The 17,648-nt window shown below is 36.2% G+C and overlaps 1 protein-coding gene across 1 annotated transcript in view; it reads right to left on the reverse strand.

Moving 5' to 3' along the window:
• Positions 1 to 9,601, reverse strand: part of LOC107087048 (tetraspanin-2-like) — an 18,723-nt gene extending 9,122 nt beyond the window's left edge. Inside the window, exon 1 of the mRNA XM_015378391.1 lies at positions 9,411 to 9,601. Within this exon, the coding sequence (XP_015233877.1) occupies positions 9,411 to 9,479 (69 nt within the window). The 5' untranslated portion in view covers positions 9,480 to 9,601. The remainder of the gene's footprint in view (positions 1 to 9,410) is intronic.
• Between the last annotated feature and the right edge of the window lie 8,047 nt (positions 9,602 to 17,648).

A 17,648-nucleotide genomic window follows, 5' to 3' on the forward strand; every position in this document is an offset into this window, starting at 1 on the left:
GGTTACATCCTAGTGCAGCGCGGTTGCCTGTCCCGATTCAACAACTCTTGTAAGCGACCGACAAATGCAGCCTTCTTTTCGTCCGGTTGTAAAGATGGGTCCGGTGTATCCTTTGTACCATTGGGGATCCCATGATTCATTGCGAGTCCAAGCAAGCCCACTGCTCCGTGCATGGAAACGGCAAAAAACGGTTTTGAATATTGAAAGTACAGTCACATATAATACAAGTATGAAAATAGTTTTGTCTTAAATTAATGAAAATAGTTGTTTTAAATGGTTATTGGGTCATATATGTGATGTATAATGCTTGTTTTATTGAAAGCTTTTATCTGTCCTTTTTGCAATTGAGTTTGGCTGACATTTAAGCACAGATTCCAATATCTGTGCACCGTGGGGTCTATGTATAAATCTTATATTTGCAATGTACTACTGCTGAAGCTCCACATAATATAATTAGCATACAGAAAAGTAGTGAGAAGTTTTCATCCATTCTTTGCCTGCTTTTATCTTTAAATGTCACAGTTGCTAGGCGACAGAGTGTATGGGCATAGTGAGGGGCGGTGGCAGCCGGAGAAGGCTGTACCTGTTTGAATCTATAGCTGAACTCTTCCGGCCTCCTAATTTTTATGGCCTTCAAAGGACCCAGTCCAGGTAGACCAGGTTCTTCTGAGGATGCAGCCGCCCAAACAGAACACACCAAAAGAGTGTGCATAGGCCAGTTAAAGATGACTTATGATTGGTTGTTTTGGACCAAAACGAAACAGTGTGGATTGGGAGACATAGAAAAATGAACTAAGGACTCAATTAATTCTGGCAGATGATACCTTAAGTAGCGGGGAAAGCAGGTGAAAGCGGTAAAACAAACCAGGAATGAAGGTGAAGAGGATTAACAAATCAAGGAAAAATTTTCTAACAGGGACAAACATAAACTGAATTACAAACATAGCTATGAGTAATAAGACGGTGTGTTCAAATCTGTCGGTCAGATTTTTTGGCCGGTTACATCCTAGTGCAGCGCGGTTGCCTGTCCCGATTCAACAACTCTTGTAAGCGACCGACAAATGCAGCCTTCTTTTCGTCCGGTTGTAAAGACAGGGACAAACATAAACTGAATTACAAACATAGCTATGAGTAATAAGACGGTGTGTTCAAATCTGGGACAAACATAAACTGAATAGAGTCCGAAAAACCAGGAATCATGACCAGAGAGAGCAAAGACCAAATCAACTAAAATGCACGAAACGAGAAAAAAAAAAAAAGAAAAATACACAAGAGAAAGAAGGTACAAGAAGGTTTTAAAAGTCATAAACTGTAACAGTGAATGAGCCGCCTATAGAAATGATGTGTTTGAATGTTGTGGATCAACAGTGTCTTAAGTAAGTAAATTAAGCATTAATTAATCAAGCATTAATCAACCATGTTGTTTGCTTCCATATCAAATTGATAAAAAAGTAAAACCAAAACATCCTATGACTTTTACAGTAGTAGACCTGGGCACACCAATTCATTTAATAGTTTTAAAAGAAAGAGCCCCACATATCCTGAGCTTGTTTATAAGAATACAAAAACTGTAGATAAAGTAGTCAGAAGGTTCTGCTTATTTTACCTTCTTTTCTAAAACACTGCAAACAAGCAAGACCACTGTTATGTTCCAAATCCAACTTCCACAGGAATTAGTCCACTTTGCTTGTCAGTTAAAATACTGCATGTTTAATTAACTATTGAGCTGGGAAACCGAAATATGTGACAATAAGAATCTTTTTGGGGATTTTTTACAAATACGAAAAAAGTTTTGGCCATATGGTTTAGCTAGAAAGTTTTGACAGTTGTCTGCTTTGTTTACCAAAAATGAAAAGCAGAAAAAAAGGATAGTAGGGTATAGATTTTAGGGCAAATATATATATACATATAGTTTTCTTAAAAAGAACACTGGTGTCAAAACAAAAGCTCAAACGCTGTTACCCAGCTTCCCTTGCAATGCATCTTTCTTCTTTCATCAAAAGATCTTAACTTTACAGTTTGACCAAAGGAAAAAGGGGTTACCATACATTATCCAATTGTCAAAAATGTATTTTATTGATCCGAGAAGCTTTCAGTGGCCTCGTAATTAGCTTCATCTCTAAGAGATCAATGTTATGAGGTTTTAGTAATGACTTGACCAACAGCCTCAGAGGACAATTAAGTCTAAGAAACATCCAAACAGCATGTTGCCTTTGTGTGCACAGAGTGGTAACTTGATTTGAAAATGACTATAAATGGAGAGTATTCAGAAGTGCTTGTCACATGATACATCCGTGTCCCAGATACAATATTTAGGTAAACCACTGTTTGGGTGACTGGTTTGAGAGTCATCCAGCCTTTTCAATTCATTTAAGACAAATACAGTCAAGCAAAACTACCAAATTTATTTTCCTTTGACATCACTTGTTTACTCAGTGTGCTCTAGCTTGGCCTGATCCTTTAATTTTACTTGTCTATGTTTTGTCTCATGTCTTTCATCTTTTCCTTTCTACAATTCTTTCCCTGCTGCTGATCCAGATCCACAGGTTGTATTTCAAAGCATTTTTCTGAAGTAAAGCCAGTATATTAGCTGTAAAGCATCAGAAGAGGACAGGTGTTGGGAAGCCGGTCCTCCCAAAGTCAGGATTTAGTGTCATGCAAGGTGATGTATGGGAAGGCTGAGCTCTTGGTGCTCCAGGATTACCAGGTCCAAAGTGATAAAGCACAGCGAAGTAAAGGCTGAGGATCTTTAGATTTACAGAGCATGCTGGATTAGCGTAGGGGCAGAGTCTGGATTATTCCAAGAAGATCTGATAGTGAGAAGAATCACTGAGATATTGTAGTGTCCATTGTGTTTGTTATAAAGTACATGCGGTTTGTATATGCTTGGTGAAAAAGCTAAACCAATGCTAATGCAATTGCAATTATTTTTAAAAGCCTATTCAACAGCAAAAGAAGTGATTTACTAAATGCATTCCCAACTCTGGCACTCAGGAGCCTGACTATCCCACAGGTCCCATTAACACCCGCTCTGCTATCAGACCTCACTGCCCCACCCCACTTTAACCTCGCGTGGCCCTCCCTCCCTCCTCCATCTCCTGACAACACCACACACCCCCCTTCGTTAACCCCATCTTATACAGCCCCTCCTTTTCAATCTCCCCAGAGGACAAAGACCCACTGTTGTCTCTCTCTGACTATGCTGTGCCCAATGGAAGTGAAAGAGGCAGACACATTGACAAACAACAGTCATTACAAAGCTCATCATCTTTTTTCCCCATTTGCCTCCAAACACAAGGATCTTTTTACACCAAAACCTAACCTCTGTCCCATTGCATGTCTGAATACTGTATTACAAGGTGGGGGTGTAAATGTTTTAGCTGAAGCTTTATTGAGCCTCTTTTTATAGTTTAAAGCAATGGTTTTAATATGGTAGTTGTGGGTTGTTTTGTTGTGAGGGGAATTTCCATGAGAACATTGGGGTGGGGGGGTGGGTAGCAGAGTTGGGACAGGTTTGTGGTCTTGGTCAAAAACAATCTGTGGCACAAAGTCTGGGGGAAAAAAGAAGCAGCAAGCTTTACTGTAAATTAAGGCAACATGTCTGTAAATATCTTTAAAGCAATCCACGAACAATTTCAGCCTGTCAAAAATATCCCTGTGTCTTGTACATGTGGGGTAAACCAGTAAAGCAGCATATTAAAAAATGATGGGCAGATGGAGAATGTAAATAGAGATGAGATCATTATGGGAGGGGGAGTAAATCCCATTGTAACTGGTGACAGGCAGGGCAAAGTCTCATAGAGGCCTCCACCAGGTAGTCCTGCCTGTTTGGAGGGCTGCTCTTGGCTTAGCAACAATTATAACGTCAGTGGGTGAACACTGTCTGCAATTCAATTTATGGTAATTTGATGGGCCAACTATGAGCAAAGACAGTGTTGTGACAGTACAAACTACAGACACTAAAGAAAACATTGTATTTGAATGGAAAGCAGCAGCAGAGTCGTATATTCTGGTTATTGTACTGTATAGTATAAACCTTCAGGCTATTTATTAACTTTTTGTAACAGGTTTGACTTATTTTAACTACTATGAATCACAAGTGAGAGGGAAGGATTTGCAGAGTGTAAGAATAACTTTTGAAATTTTTGTTTTGTTAAATATAATAATGTGATGAAAAAACAAGCAGTACTCAAAATCTGCACAGCTGCATCCTTCACTAATTCTGCAGCTTGATCCCAGGCAGCAGTGTCAAATCCAGCTAGTCTGTTCCTGTACATGACATACAGAACGCTGAGGCAAAAAAAAAAGAATAATTAGAAAAATATGGGTGCACCTTCTAATGAGCTACACGCCTATAACATTAAGGAGAGGCTTATTGTATTTCAGTGCAAGTATTGAATGTTTCAATAGTGAAAAAACAACACAAAGACATGGCAGTGTTGAATTAAAACAAAACCAGAAAAATTAAACCAGATGTAAAAACAATTTTGTTTCACTGAACTTTATGAGATTCACAAACAGACTTAAAGAGCAACCTGATTCTGTACATGTAATCCTAATTGGCATATTAAAGACAGAAATCTTAAACATTAGAGTCTGTTAAACAAGTAATTCAACAGTAGTTATTCATCAGACAGCTACTTCTACAGCTTTTGAACAAAATGCACCGAATAAAGTGTCCTTGAACCGTTTCCTACCCAGGTTTAATCTTTGACTAAAAAAATCAATAAAAGACGTGCTGTCATTGCAAAAGAGAAAATACTGATTCAAAACAAGTGGTCTGTTTTCCTTTAACAGTTTTTATCACCAGCCTCTATCACAATCTCACAAAAACAGTGCGACAAAGCGAGCGCTATTCTAAAAGGTCATAATAAAGTGAAAATAATCAGTAACCAACACGCTATGTTGACCTTCACCTTTAATTTGTTTTGTTAACGGTTTGGGTTGCTATGTGGCAACAGCTTTCAAAGTCATCAGATTCTACTCTGCATTTATGGTCTCACAAGGTAGTTTAAGCAAAATTGCAATTTTACATCCAGTTTAAATCACATAAAACAACATCTTATCATCTCTGCCTCTAAATGGGAATGATCTTGTGATCATATACAGATGGTTGTGAAATGATAAAATGTAGCCGAAGGACTTAAGCACAAGATACAAGAAGAGGCTGAATAAATTATTTGCGCTTGTTGCAGTTTTTCATTATAGACCTATTGCCATTTTTTTCCTTTTATCTTTATCTAAAGTCTTTCCACTAAAGGAATATGCTGGTTCCCATATTGCTGTGCAATGGGGTCCTTAAAAGATATCATTAAAAACATTTGTTTTTATTTTCTGTAACATGTTATGGAGCCCATAACTGTATTGCTGTTAACATCTAGTACCAACTTAGACTGCCTGTGCCATAATCTGTAGTTAGCTTGAAAGGGGTAGAGACTAAAATATAATCTATTGTTCTGTTGATGAAGGTATACAAAAATGGGTTGGAGGTGGTACAGTATGCCGTATATTTTCTGTTGTTCGTTTACTTTTTTGAACAGGTAGAAAAAGCAGCAACTGTCCAAGCAAGGGCCGGAAACTGTCTGGCAGTACCACAATAAAAAAAATAAAAAAAAGTGCTGATGGCCCAAATGAACCAACAAACCGACACTTCAAGGTGTGTCCCAAGTCAGACTCACCTTGACTGATTGCAGGAAGGTGAACACGTGCTACTGCAATGTCACAATAGGTCAGTCTATTTCTACTTTTCTAGAAAAACTGATAAATGCTCCTTATGTTTTGGTGGTTTGCCATAATTAAGGAAGTTAAATATAATTTGTGCTTAATTAAGCCTATGGTTAAGGCTCCTGATACCAAGGAGAAGATATGATTGACAACATAGTGATACATAGTCCTAATTTTGGGAAATCTAAACATGGCAAGTATGCTGTATTCATTTGGCGGAATATTGCACTAAAAATATTACAAAAGAAAGCCAAGTACGTCAATATTAAACCGCTGGGAATATTAAAAGTAAAAAAACTGCAAGCCTCTCTGGAATGTGACTCTGTTATCATACTGATCTGTTTTATCTGTATCTGGGTCAAATTCCAGCCAACTGTCCCTGTTTTCCCAGTGAGCGTGCAAACATGTGCTTAAATATCTCTCTCAATCTCCTATTGACCCTCTTTTTTCTGCCACTATACTTCACTGTCCTCATCCTCTTGATTTTTGTATTGCTTAAAATCCCACCCCTTTTCAGTCTCACAGTTGTAGATCTATCTCTCCCAGAATGTTGCCTGTATCCACACTTACGTATGATAAACCAAAGATAGCTCTGTGTGGAGATGTAAGAGGCAGAATGACCGCTGGGACACAGCGAGTCCGCTGCATTCATGGATCTGACAGGTGCTGCTGCTGTTAAGCAGAGCTGAGGCAATACATAGAAATTGTGCTATTGTCCTTTGGTCACAATGGATTGATGTTGAGTGTGCACTCAGCCCCTTATCCACTCTGCAGATGCATGTTAGAGAGCCTCCCTCTCACACACAAACACAATACACTCAGGTTATGTCACACTATCCTTACCGGGACCTTCCATTGACTTTCATGCATTTCATATTGTTTTCTATAACCGAACCCTAATCATTACCAATATGTACCTAACCCTAAATATAACCTGAACTGAATTTACACGTTAGTCCTAAACTTAAACCCTAACCTAAGAAGGCAAGTTTATTTGTGTAGCACAATTCAGTACAAGTACAATTCTAGGGCAGCAACTAACGATTATTTTGCAAATCGATTTAACTGTTGATTATTTTTTAAATTAATTAAGTTAATTAAATACTTGGATAGCCAAAGGTTCCTTAAAGAAGACATTTTTCGAAATTAAAGCAGATGAAACTAAAACTTTTCCGTTTGAGGGGTTCTAGTGAGCATATTGACTGGCAAAAACATTTTATCTTATCTTAAACGCAAAATGTTTATATATATATATATATATATATATATATTAGAGGTGGAACGGTTCACAAAATCCACGGTTCGGTTCGGTTCACGGTTTCGTGGTCACGGTTTTTTGGTTCGGTATATGTTAATTGTTACACCGAAATCCCATAAAAATTAATGAAATTAATGAAAAAATCCAAAAAACGTTTTTAATTGTAATTATTTTTAATGATCCGCGGAAACCCTGGATCATTTCCGCATGTTTTGCTGCTTTGAATTTAATCATCTTGCGCATGCCCTCTACGATCTCCAAGGAACTCAGAGCGGAGCGGATGGGAGTCAGAGCGGAGGATGTAGGCTTTGCTTTGCGCAGGCGGTCTGGAGCGCAGCGGGGCGGAGCAGAGTGCTGACGGAGTATGTGGGATTTCGGGGTTAGCATGACATGTTGGTCATGTTGCTGTTAGCATAAACCAAACGTGTTGCACAATGCTTGCACACTGTTGCACTTTTATCCACAACTTTCTTTCCGTCGTCATCGTAGGTCACTCTAAATGCAAAGTGGTCCCATACAGCAGACCTATAAAGTGCTGCGGGCGCGTCTTCCAACTCCTGTTCTTTCCCACTCGCCATACCCACAGAATTCTCAACGACAACCGATTTTTTTCTGCTACACCCGGCTACGCTGCTTCGCTTCTTCTTGTTTACTACTGGTGGTTGGCTTTGGTCGCAGTACCGCCACCTTCTGCTCTGGAGTGTACACGCTTCGCCTATGAGAAAAAGGAGCAGCGCATGAACCGAACGCAGCACACACGAATCGAACGAACGGTTTTATATATATATATATATATATATATATATATTTTTTTTTTTTTTTTTTAACTATTTTGGTACAATAACTAGTCTAAGTGGGTTGATCTGACAGCTAAAAGCATATTTTACAGTCTCTACACTCCATTTATCAATTGATTAATTACTAAATTTGTGTACCTTTATTTCAGTAATCGTTTAATCACGATTTATCCGATTAATTGTCTCAGCCAATTTGAATAGACAATTCAAAGTGCTTCAAAGTGCTTCACATAAATTAAACTCCTTAAGAAGGGAACTTTTATTTATTGGGACCAGTTGAATGGTAACAGATGTAACCCACACCGACATATAAACATGCATGAATTTTTTTATTTTATTTATATTGTCATAATTTTTTTCCTCAATGTCCAGTGAAAAAAAAAATGCTTTAATGTTCTTTACTGGGATCTTTGGTTTTGATCTTAATGTAGATCAGAATAAAAAGCCTACTGTGTATTTCCCCTATTTTAGCTCCTTCCACAGGTTCTTATGACATTCTCTATTGGGCCAATCAGAAATTGTAATACTATCTATAGTAAGAGGAAAAATGTTGGATAAAGGAAAAGAATATTGTAGTTATTAATCTACCAGGGGCAGCAATAAACAAATAAGGGCTTATATGCAGCCCAGTAACCAGCATTGAGAATACCGAGGTCATGTCCTCGAAAACTTTTTTTAAATTTTTTAATTTATTTTAGGTTGGTGTAAAGATCAGCATGCATTTTCACTTTTATAATAATAAAGTCCACAATATATTATTGCAACTCATTTGATTAATTTAGTGGGCCATGCATATGCATGTTGATGATGGTGACAATAATAATAGTAGTAATAATAATTCAATAATAACAATAACAACAATAATAATAATGATAGTAATAATAAAAATTATGATAAATCAAATAGCAAATCAAATAATCTAATTTTGTGATTTACCTCTCTATTCACGTTTCCAAAAATATATTTTAAAAAGTCACCATATTAGGATGTTTTTTTTTTTTTTTTTTGTCAAATAAGATTTATCACAATATTTGAGCTCAGTACTTCAAAAATCTTGGTTACGGCCCTGCTTATATGCATACATGATGTTTTATTATTTAGCAATATATTTAACGGGAGGAAATTGAATTATGTGGAGAGAACAGCAATGGCTCAGTGTTTATGAAAGCACCTGTTTTTGATGAAATAAGTAAAAGTGCGCTCCACCTCGAGCTGCTTCCATTTAAAAGAGGAAGTGTTGCGTTTGCATCGCCACTTTATCAGTTTGTTGCTGAAGCGACGTGGCGCGGAGGAAGCGCAGCAGTTTGTTTTCCATGCCCTGTTTCAGTCTCTCCCTCTGGCTTTTCATTCAGCCTCCCTTTCAGAAACACACTTCCCGGGGAAAAGGAGGGCGGGTTTTTCTTTTCCTCTGTGGAAAATCTGATTTATGCCCGGTGAGCCAAAACTAAAAAAACTCAGACTGTCACCGTTTCTGCGCAGCTCAGTGAAACTGCAACAAGCGTTGGTTAAAGCATCTTCTGAAACTCTAATCTGATGCTTAAGGTGACTCGATTCTATTGCCACACTGTTGCACTTGCTCAACTTGCATCTCTTTCATCCTACAGCCCAGCAAACATGCGACAAACACTCACCCAGAATATAAAGTTGAAGATGAACAAAAGGTACTTCACGCATTTCATTCCGCCCTCTACTTTCCCCATGTCGGCTGGATGTTGGTATTTATCGGTGCAGAAAGCTCACACTGTGGAACAAACGGTGACAATAAGCTAACGGACCAAACGAAAGCAAGGATCTCTCTCTCTCCCCCCTTCTCTCTCACCCACTCTCTCACCCTCTCTCTCTCTCTCTCTAATCTTTCCAGACCGCCCCTTTTAATACAAGGCTGCCTGAGGGGGGTTAAAACTACTCAGACCTCGTTGTTGGTTGGCCAACCTACGGAAGAGGATTAAGGCAACTGAAAAAACTTAAAAGTTAACAGTTTTTTAAATTTATTTCAGTATAATTTGCGAACAAATTGAGAATTCTGACTGTAATCTCACATTTCTGACTTTTTTCTTACAATTCTGACTTTAATCTCAGAGTTCTGACTTAAATCTCAGAATTCTGACTTTTTTCTTACAATTCTGACTTAAATGTCAGAATTCTGACTTTTTTTCTCAGAATTCTGACTTTTAATCTCATAATTCTGACTTAAATCTCATAATTCGGACTTTTTTTCTCTGAATTCTGACTTAAATCTCAGAATGCAGACTTTTTTCCCCAGAATTCTGACTTTAAACTCAAAATTCTGACTTTTTGCTCAGAATTCTGATTTTAATCTCAGAATTCTGCCTTTAATCTCAGAATTCTGATTATTCTCTGAGAATTCAGACTTAAATCTAAGAATTCTGACTTTAATCTTAGAATTCTGACTGAATTCTGACAGCTAACAAACATGTTAGCTTCAAGCTGTAGCCATGTCTGTTTTAGAGACTAAACCAGCTCTCTTATTTTAATAACCTTCTACTCTTCCATTAATGAAATAGCATCACTCGGGACCCCTCGGCACGTAAAAAGTTGTGCCCATGTACATTAAGATCCAAAATTCTGTGATTAAAGTCAGAATTCTGAGGTTAAAGTTTAAAGAATTTAGATTTTTTTCCCCCATATTAAACTGAAATATTATTTAAAAATAAAAATAATCCTCTTCCGTTTTCCATTTTAAAAAAAAGCAAACAAAACAGAAAGCTCTTTTTAAAGAGCTTTCAAATTGCATCCTTTATAAAGACCTCCCAGCAAAAAACAAATTTAATATATATAATGTATTTCTATAATATAAAAAAAATACAAATTTTAATTTCATTTAAATGACATTTCGTAAAGCTTGACCAGGACATAGATGACTGAGAATCTTCACAGATACATTTATCAAAATTGGTTCTTATCTTCGTTCAAACTTTTTATTGAATTATAAAAGTGATAGTAAACTGATTGGTTTGCAATCACACATGGAGTACAAGGAAAAGCCGTTTTAATCTTTCCGTTAAAGATAGGCTCTGTGTATGCCCCTTAATGCTCTATCTGTCCGGTTCTTTTCCCTGAAAAGAGATCACTCGGGACAAACTCTTTAAATAACACTTCGTCACTTATATGTATTAAATAACAAGGAGACATGACAACAGATTCTGATAAAAATTGTAATCTTATTTAGATCAGATAAATTGCTTAGAATGTACAGAAGGCAGCTGCTCACCTCTGGGCTCATCTCTCAGGAAGTGGCCCTGATTAAAACAGTTAAAGAAGCATTTTATACATCTCCAGTCTGCCACATCATCTTATTTTACATCACACATGTTAGCAGATGATGAGACATCCATGGCTCCAGCCTTATCAAAATATTACACTTCCTTCTTAGCTGAAGGGCACCGCTCTCATTCCATTTCCAAATCTTTGCAACATACAGAATGAAGATTATAACGATATAAACGAATGATTTTTAAAGTTTTCCAGCCAAACAGGGCTGCTTTACAAATAATTTTGACCTTGGTGTTGATAAAAGAGAGAGACTTCCTGAGAGAAACATGCATCTAACCCCAGGTAATTCAGTTAAGTCCTGTAATGCAATTGACTAATAACTGGATTTGCTTTATTTAATTTTGAACAAAAATCCAGTGTGTTCCTTTTTAGTTCTTTTAAGCAACACAGTATTTTCCAGCAATAGCTGTATATTGTGCTGTATACAGTAATCTTAATCTTACTGCTGTCTTAAGACCCATAATAATAATCAACCCAAGACTAACAGGCAGATATAAACCCTAGAATCATTTTAACTCTAACCAACGTGTAAAAAGTAAAGTGAAGCACATTCAAGAAATGCTTCTTACATTTATGTATACATGTGATTAAAAGGGATAGCCTATCAATATTTATGCCATTTGTGATTTTGTTAAAACTATTTTTACTAAATAGTGTACTGAAATTAATTATTAAATATATTTTTTTTAATGAGATAGAGTATATGCTTAAATGTAATACATTTGCACTGAAATATATACTGTAGTCGGTAATAGTGGACAGCTCCAGTCGCTCTGGCACCTAAAGAGTAAGCTGTTTTTACTCTACAGAAACAATTTACTGCCTAACTGTCTCAGTTTGTTTTCAGATGTTGAGTGATACTAATCCATTACTTTGCTCTCCGCCTGCGTTGGATTTGACCTTTTTCCATGTCAGTGTTAATGAAGTCTCCAACTTCCTCCAATGTAGCAGTTGCTAAGCATGAAGAACATACAAACTAGATGTGCTCCTGCTTACATAAAAAGTGAAGGGACTTTGATGGAGCAGGAAAGTATGTTCAACATAAATATTTTCCACACACTTACTTGCCACAGAGCACAGAGGGATAAACGTCCGAGGAGGACTGCTGTTTTATTAGTAGCAATTAGACCATGGTTAGAAAATGTCCTTATTGAGTAACAAAGAGCTCTGCCAAGCTGATTGATGGAGGGCGGACATAGTTAGACAGGAATGGCGTGATGGAGAGGGGACAGACAGCAACGCTTGCACAAACAGGCCACTTAATGTTATATTGAAAAGATGGATTACCCGTGTTACTTTTGCACTGTTTCTGCCCCAGAGCTATTTTAGTTACAGTGCAAATTTGTACTCATAGATTTAGTGGAGGGAATTATGGAGGATGGTCAGGGAACAGAGACATTTAGATTGGATGTTGCCCAGAATGAAAGTACAAGCAGATAAGACCAATGAGTCTCAGCTTGTTTGTTGTGCCAGTGGTGGTTCAGTTGCTATGTGATTCTAAATATCTGGGGAAACATGCTGTGGGTAAGCCATGGTCTTTATGAGAGTGACTAGATGTAAATAGATTACTTTGTCATTAATAGCACATGTGCCTCATTACCCTATAAGTTAGAAATAGAATTGTAAATATGCTGAGATCATATTTATGATTTTGGATTTCGTTCTTCCACCAGTGCTACTTCTGCTTCTCAGTCACATTATTCTGTAAACTAATAGCAGACCTATGGGACACTTTGGACCTGAGGTAGAAAGTACATCTGTGGCATTGCACCGCCATCTGCTGGTAACTTTAGCGCTTCCCTTTGGCAACCATAGTTCTCAGCTGAAAACATAAGTGGTTTTGGAATCATTTCTGATTGCAAAGCACAGCTTTGATTAGGGATAAGGTATTATGGACTTGTAGTTTGATAATGTTTTTTTTTTTTTTTGTGGCAATATGATGATAATGATAAAACTAATTATTAAAACAACTATGTATTACTTCTTTGCAATCGTTTTTAGGTAACTTTACGGTGGTGATGGCATGGCACAGTGTTTAAAGCCCACACAATTCAAAATGCTGCTTTTGAAAAAAACAAACTTCTTCAGCACACCAGTTAAATATACTGTGATTTTTCTATTCCTAAACTCCAAAAAGTAGCTGCATTAAATACCTTTTATATTTTATTTATTAATGCTTTAATGAAATAATAAACAGTGGAAAAAAGTGAAAATAAAAATTGTGACAAGCAAGGCATTTTTATTTAGTTTTCAAACTTTATAAATAGTAATTCATTTAGGCTATGCTCATTTTTAGAGTAACAAGGAATGTATCAAGCTGACAATAGTACCCTCCCACCCCTGTTTGGTTGCAAAATATTCTGTCCTCCCATTTCTAGGCTTGTCTTAACAGCTTTTTATGCATTAATTGTGGCTTTATCATATGCAGTAGTCTATAAATAACCCTTCCTTTTTCGTATTTCTTTTTTTTTAGACCAGATAATGATAGCCTGACTTTATCACAAAAGCAGTTTATAAATAAGTGCTTATTTTTTTAAGGGGAAAAAATGACGGACCTACATGTGAAGAAGTAATTGTTCTCTCAATATGATAACCAGTTCTGGCTCTCTTTATGAGCAACAGCTGCAATCAAGCTTTTAGTATAGCGGCTCCAAGTCTCTTAAATTTAAATTTTCTTACCTGGCAAAAGCAAAATTTATACTGTGTAGAATTCCGATTGAACTACACGTACCGATCTGGAAAGCCCCATGTAGAAAGTGTTTGCAAAAAGGAGGGACATTTAGTACAATTCTTCGAGCTGATTGGTATGTGCCTTGCATGTTTTTAGTTTTTAGCCAATCACAGCAGCAGTAGCAGCTTGAACGCAAGTGGAGTTATCTGATAAATCACACTTTCTATCCACAAAGGCTAATATTGTGTTCTTAAATGCTTGTTTTTCTAAAACAAATAGAGTGTTTTCCCAATAAAACGGGCGCAGCCATGTTTGTTTTTCTTCAGCCTTCCTCCTCTGGTTGAGGCAGTAACATCATACACGTCACTGCATTTCTTTGTCTCGAAATATTTCTGCATCAAGGCTATCAAATGTACTGGCCCCTGGAAAAATCACGCGACAATTCATCTTGCTTGAAAAGTAAGGAATTTTCACTCCTTTTCTTGTTTTGTTTTAGTCAAGTTTTAATCAAGCCTCATTTTAGGATTTATCTGCAACGAAGTCCTGCTTTATGTCACAGCAATGCATCTGAAAGTTGATTTAAGTCTCTACGTCCTTTCTTTCTTAATTTCTCAGGCATTCAGATGTGGAATTTTTGTTCTGCTTCAAATTATTATACAGCCACTCATGTTAGGTGCACCTAGAGATAAATACAGATGTCTTTTATGCAAATAAATTGTGTAAACTGGGCCTCAAGGTTTGCTATCTTTAGGTCACAGTGCAAATTTGTTACTTTTTTCTAGCAACATTTATGTCAAGCATGATACCTTTGCTCACATGGCGAGATATACAGTTAATTCATTCAAGAGTATTATCAGATCAGTATGAGCTATCAGCCAATATGTTTAACCCATGTTTTATGCATTTCTACTCTTAACAATTTATATTAATGGTATGGATTGGAACGGTAGTCAAGCATTTGTTTATTTCTATGCTGATTATTTTTTGATAGTCATGTAAACACAATCGGCTGTCATTTTTTTTTTAAACATATGTAGGTTATACTTAACATCACTCAGTCATGGTTGTTCCTATTTAGGTTTAGCATTAAAAATAAATTAAAGGGTTGTTGTTTTCTAATGAAGGAAATCTACTTTCTCTAATCTTTACCTGGATGTAGGTATTAAATGCCAAAAACAAAATAGCTTGACATTCATATTTACATGAATTTTTCTTTGAAGTCAATTTAGGAACTTGAAAAGGGGGGAAAATTGCTCAATTAGAGCATATTTAAAAAACAAAAAACAAAAAAAAAACATTTTGTTTTTTATTAAACTTAAAGAAAATACGCATTGCATCCATTTCCTTACCATTAATTGACTTTTAATTTATTGAGCACTGTTTATGATCCTTATCACCAGAAATAAAAATTAGTCAGCCATTATGTTTTATGGATGCCAGTGTGTTTGACTGAATATCTGTTAAAAATAATGTCTAAAAAAATCAGTGGCTATCATTGTGTTGTGATAGATTTGTTTTTTTTAAATTATGATACTTTTGATAATTGTGTTCATTGTTTATCAAGACAACCTTTTAACTAACCTGTAAAATTGAAAACAGTGAAAAAGCTCATTAAAAAAATGACATACAATAACATACAACTCATTTTAATTCTGCTCGGCTTTCTTTTTTCATACACATTAATGCCTTTTGCAAAGTCACAGGTGCTGTTGTGGGATTAGAAGGAAGCAGTGATCTGTCACTAACTTTCATTGCCTGTCTGGTGATTCTGCCAAATAGAGAGATTATCTTTAGTTGATTACTGAAAAACAAATTAAAAAACTTTGATCAGACATGCATGGCATAATGAGGCTCTGCGATAACACACTGTTCTTTTTTGGCTGAGACCAAATGGTAGGATAAGAGAGGTGTATGTATCTGTTTAACACCACAAGTGGGCAGTATTGCGCCATCAAAAACTGTGGTTTTTGTGAATGAAAGTAAAATGCTCCTCTGATAAACAGGCTCATCACATTAGATTAAAACATAGCTCAAAAGTAAATTTTTTTATGTTCATTCAAAATGTCAGAATGTGAGTTTCATATATTAGTTAATACTTTAGCTAATTTCTATGATCATGGTTCAGAGCAAACAAAACCAAAAAACTCTGTCTTAAACACATTCAAATATAAAAAAAAAAAAACGGACTTAAAGTCCATCAGCTTGTGATGCTGCAGGGATGTTGTGTAAACTGAGGTTACCTTAATCTTAGCCTTTATATCATTACCATTATTGAGTATACTGTTCATTTTTTGTTATGTTTCTTCCCTTTTGGACTTGAGTTTTCAGTTATATGTCATTCTGTTTTGTTAATCTTTGGTTTGTTTTCCATTATATATTACATATAAAGCCATGCTGCATTTTTTGAGTTAGTCTCCATTGCCCTCTTGAGCCTGTCTCCTTTCCCCTAGCTCCCTTCTAGTTACTTCTATCCACACCTGCTCCATATCAGTTCATTAGTCCTTTCTTTGTTCTGTTCCCCATATAAACCACCATTGCATTGCTGGTTTCTGGTTGTTACTTGCTCCTCATGTATGTTTTCTCTGACCCTTCCTGTTTTGCTTTTGCTGCATTTTGTTTTTTGACTTTACCTTCTGTTTCCTTTGGTTCTACATTAAATCAGCAAAAATGAATCTCTGCCTCTTTCTGTCTCTGCATTTGGGTCCTCAACCAAAGTCTGCCCAACTATGACACTCCTAATTTTTCATTAAATGATATAGTCCATACATTTTCTCTTAAGCTGAGATCCATCAAGGTGAATAAACTAAGTATTTGTATCTGAACAATACGTAGGTGTCCAGCCCTGTTGGAAATTGAAATCAGCATCTTCTAATAGCTTATCAGTGGAGGGAATTGTAAAACGTTGAGTAATTAAGCAACAGTAGAATAGGAAATGTATTTAGGAGCCTTACTTGATTATGACCTTTTAAATGTACCTATACATTAAATGAATTAAAAAAAATGTTTTAACCAATGAATGCATTACATTGTCAAAATTATGTTTATATTTCTCTTCATAATTTCTAGTAATGTGTCCTTGAAATGTTTAGCTTGTCACAAATATTTGGTGTTTGTTGATCTATTATCCTCCTGTAGATTTCAGTGTTCTTAAATTATTATCTAGTCTTCCCTCTTTCCTTTAAAATGCTCAGCCCAAGTTCCTCTGGTATGTTTCAAAAACAACTGTGTCCAGATGTTCCGCTGTTTACCTTTGAGATAAGGTCAAGTCTGTCTCTGATTTCATTTCATATAAACCCTCCAAAAAAAGTGTATCAGCTACTCTGCTTACTAACCTTGCTGCCTACGGATGAAAAATTTAAACTAAAGGCAGCTACCACATTTTACAGACCTTAAAGGAATCTATTCTAAAAGATTTTCCATTTGTAGGAGACACTTTATAGAGTGCCGATGCCCACATTTGTAGTGCTTTTTACGCTGGTCTTTAGGCCTCAGATTTATTTTATTTAAATTCTGTCATTCTGTCAAAAAGATCAGCCACGTTTCTGTTTATATTTTAGTATGTTCAGTAGGCGTGGAGTGTCTATTGCAGTTGGGTTTTTGAGATCTTTTCTATGTATAAAAGTATTTAAATATATACATTTGCATGCAGTTCACGTTCATATTGGCACTGAAGTGGTTATAGTTGGTAAATAAGGTGAAATGATACCTTGCAGAGAACTGTAAAATATCCGTAATTATTGGACATTTATGTTTGTAATCTTTGCTTTCATGCTTGTAACCAAGGTAGCTTATCAAATCAAAGAGGAAGCTATTCTTGAAAAACTGTGTATACCTCTACTAAACTGGGCTTTGCTACTGACTCCATGTGATTGTTTTCATTTTGGGAAAAAATAACCCTATAATA

Source organism: Cyprinodon variegatus, unplaced genomic scaffold (genome assembly GCF_000732505.1).
Source record: "Cyprinodon variegatus isolate N-32 unplaced genomic scaffold, C_variegatus-1.0 Scaffold171, whole genome shotgun sequence".
In the NCBI taxonomy this organism is placed as follows: Eukaryota; Metazoa; Chordata; class Actinopteri; order Cyprinodontiformes; family Cyprinodontidae; genus Cyprinodon; species Cyprinodon variegatus.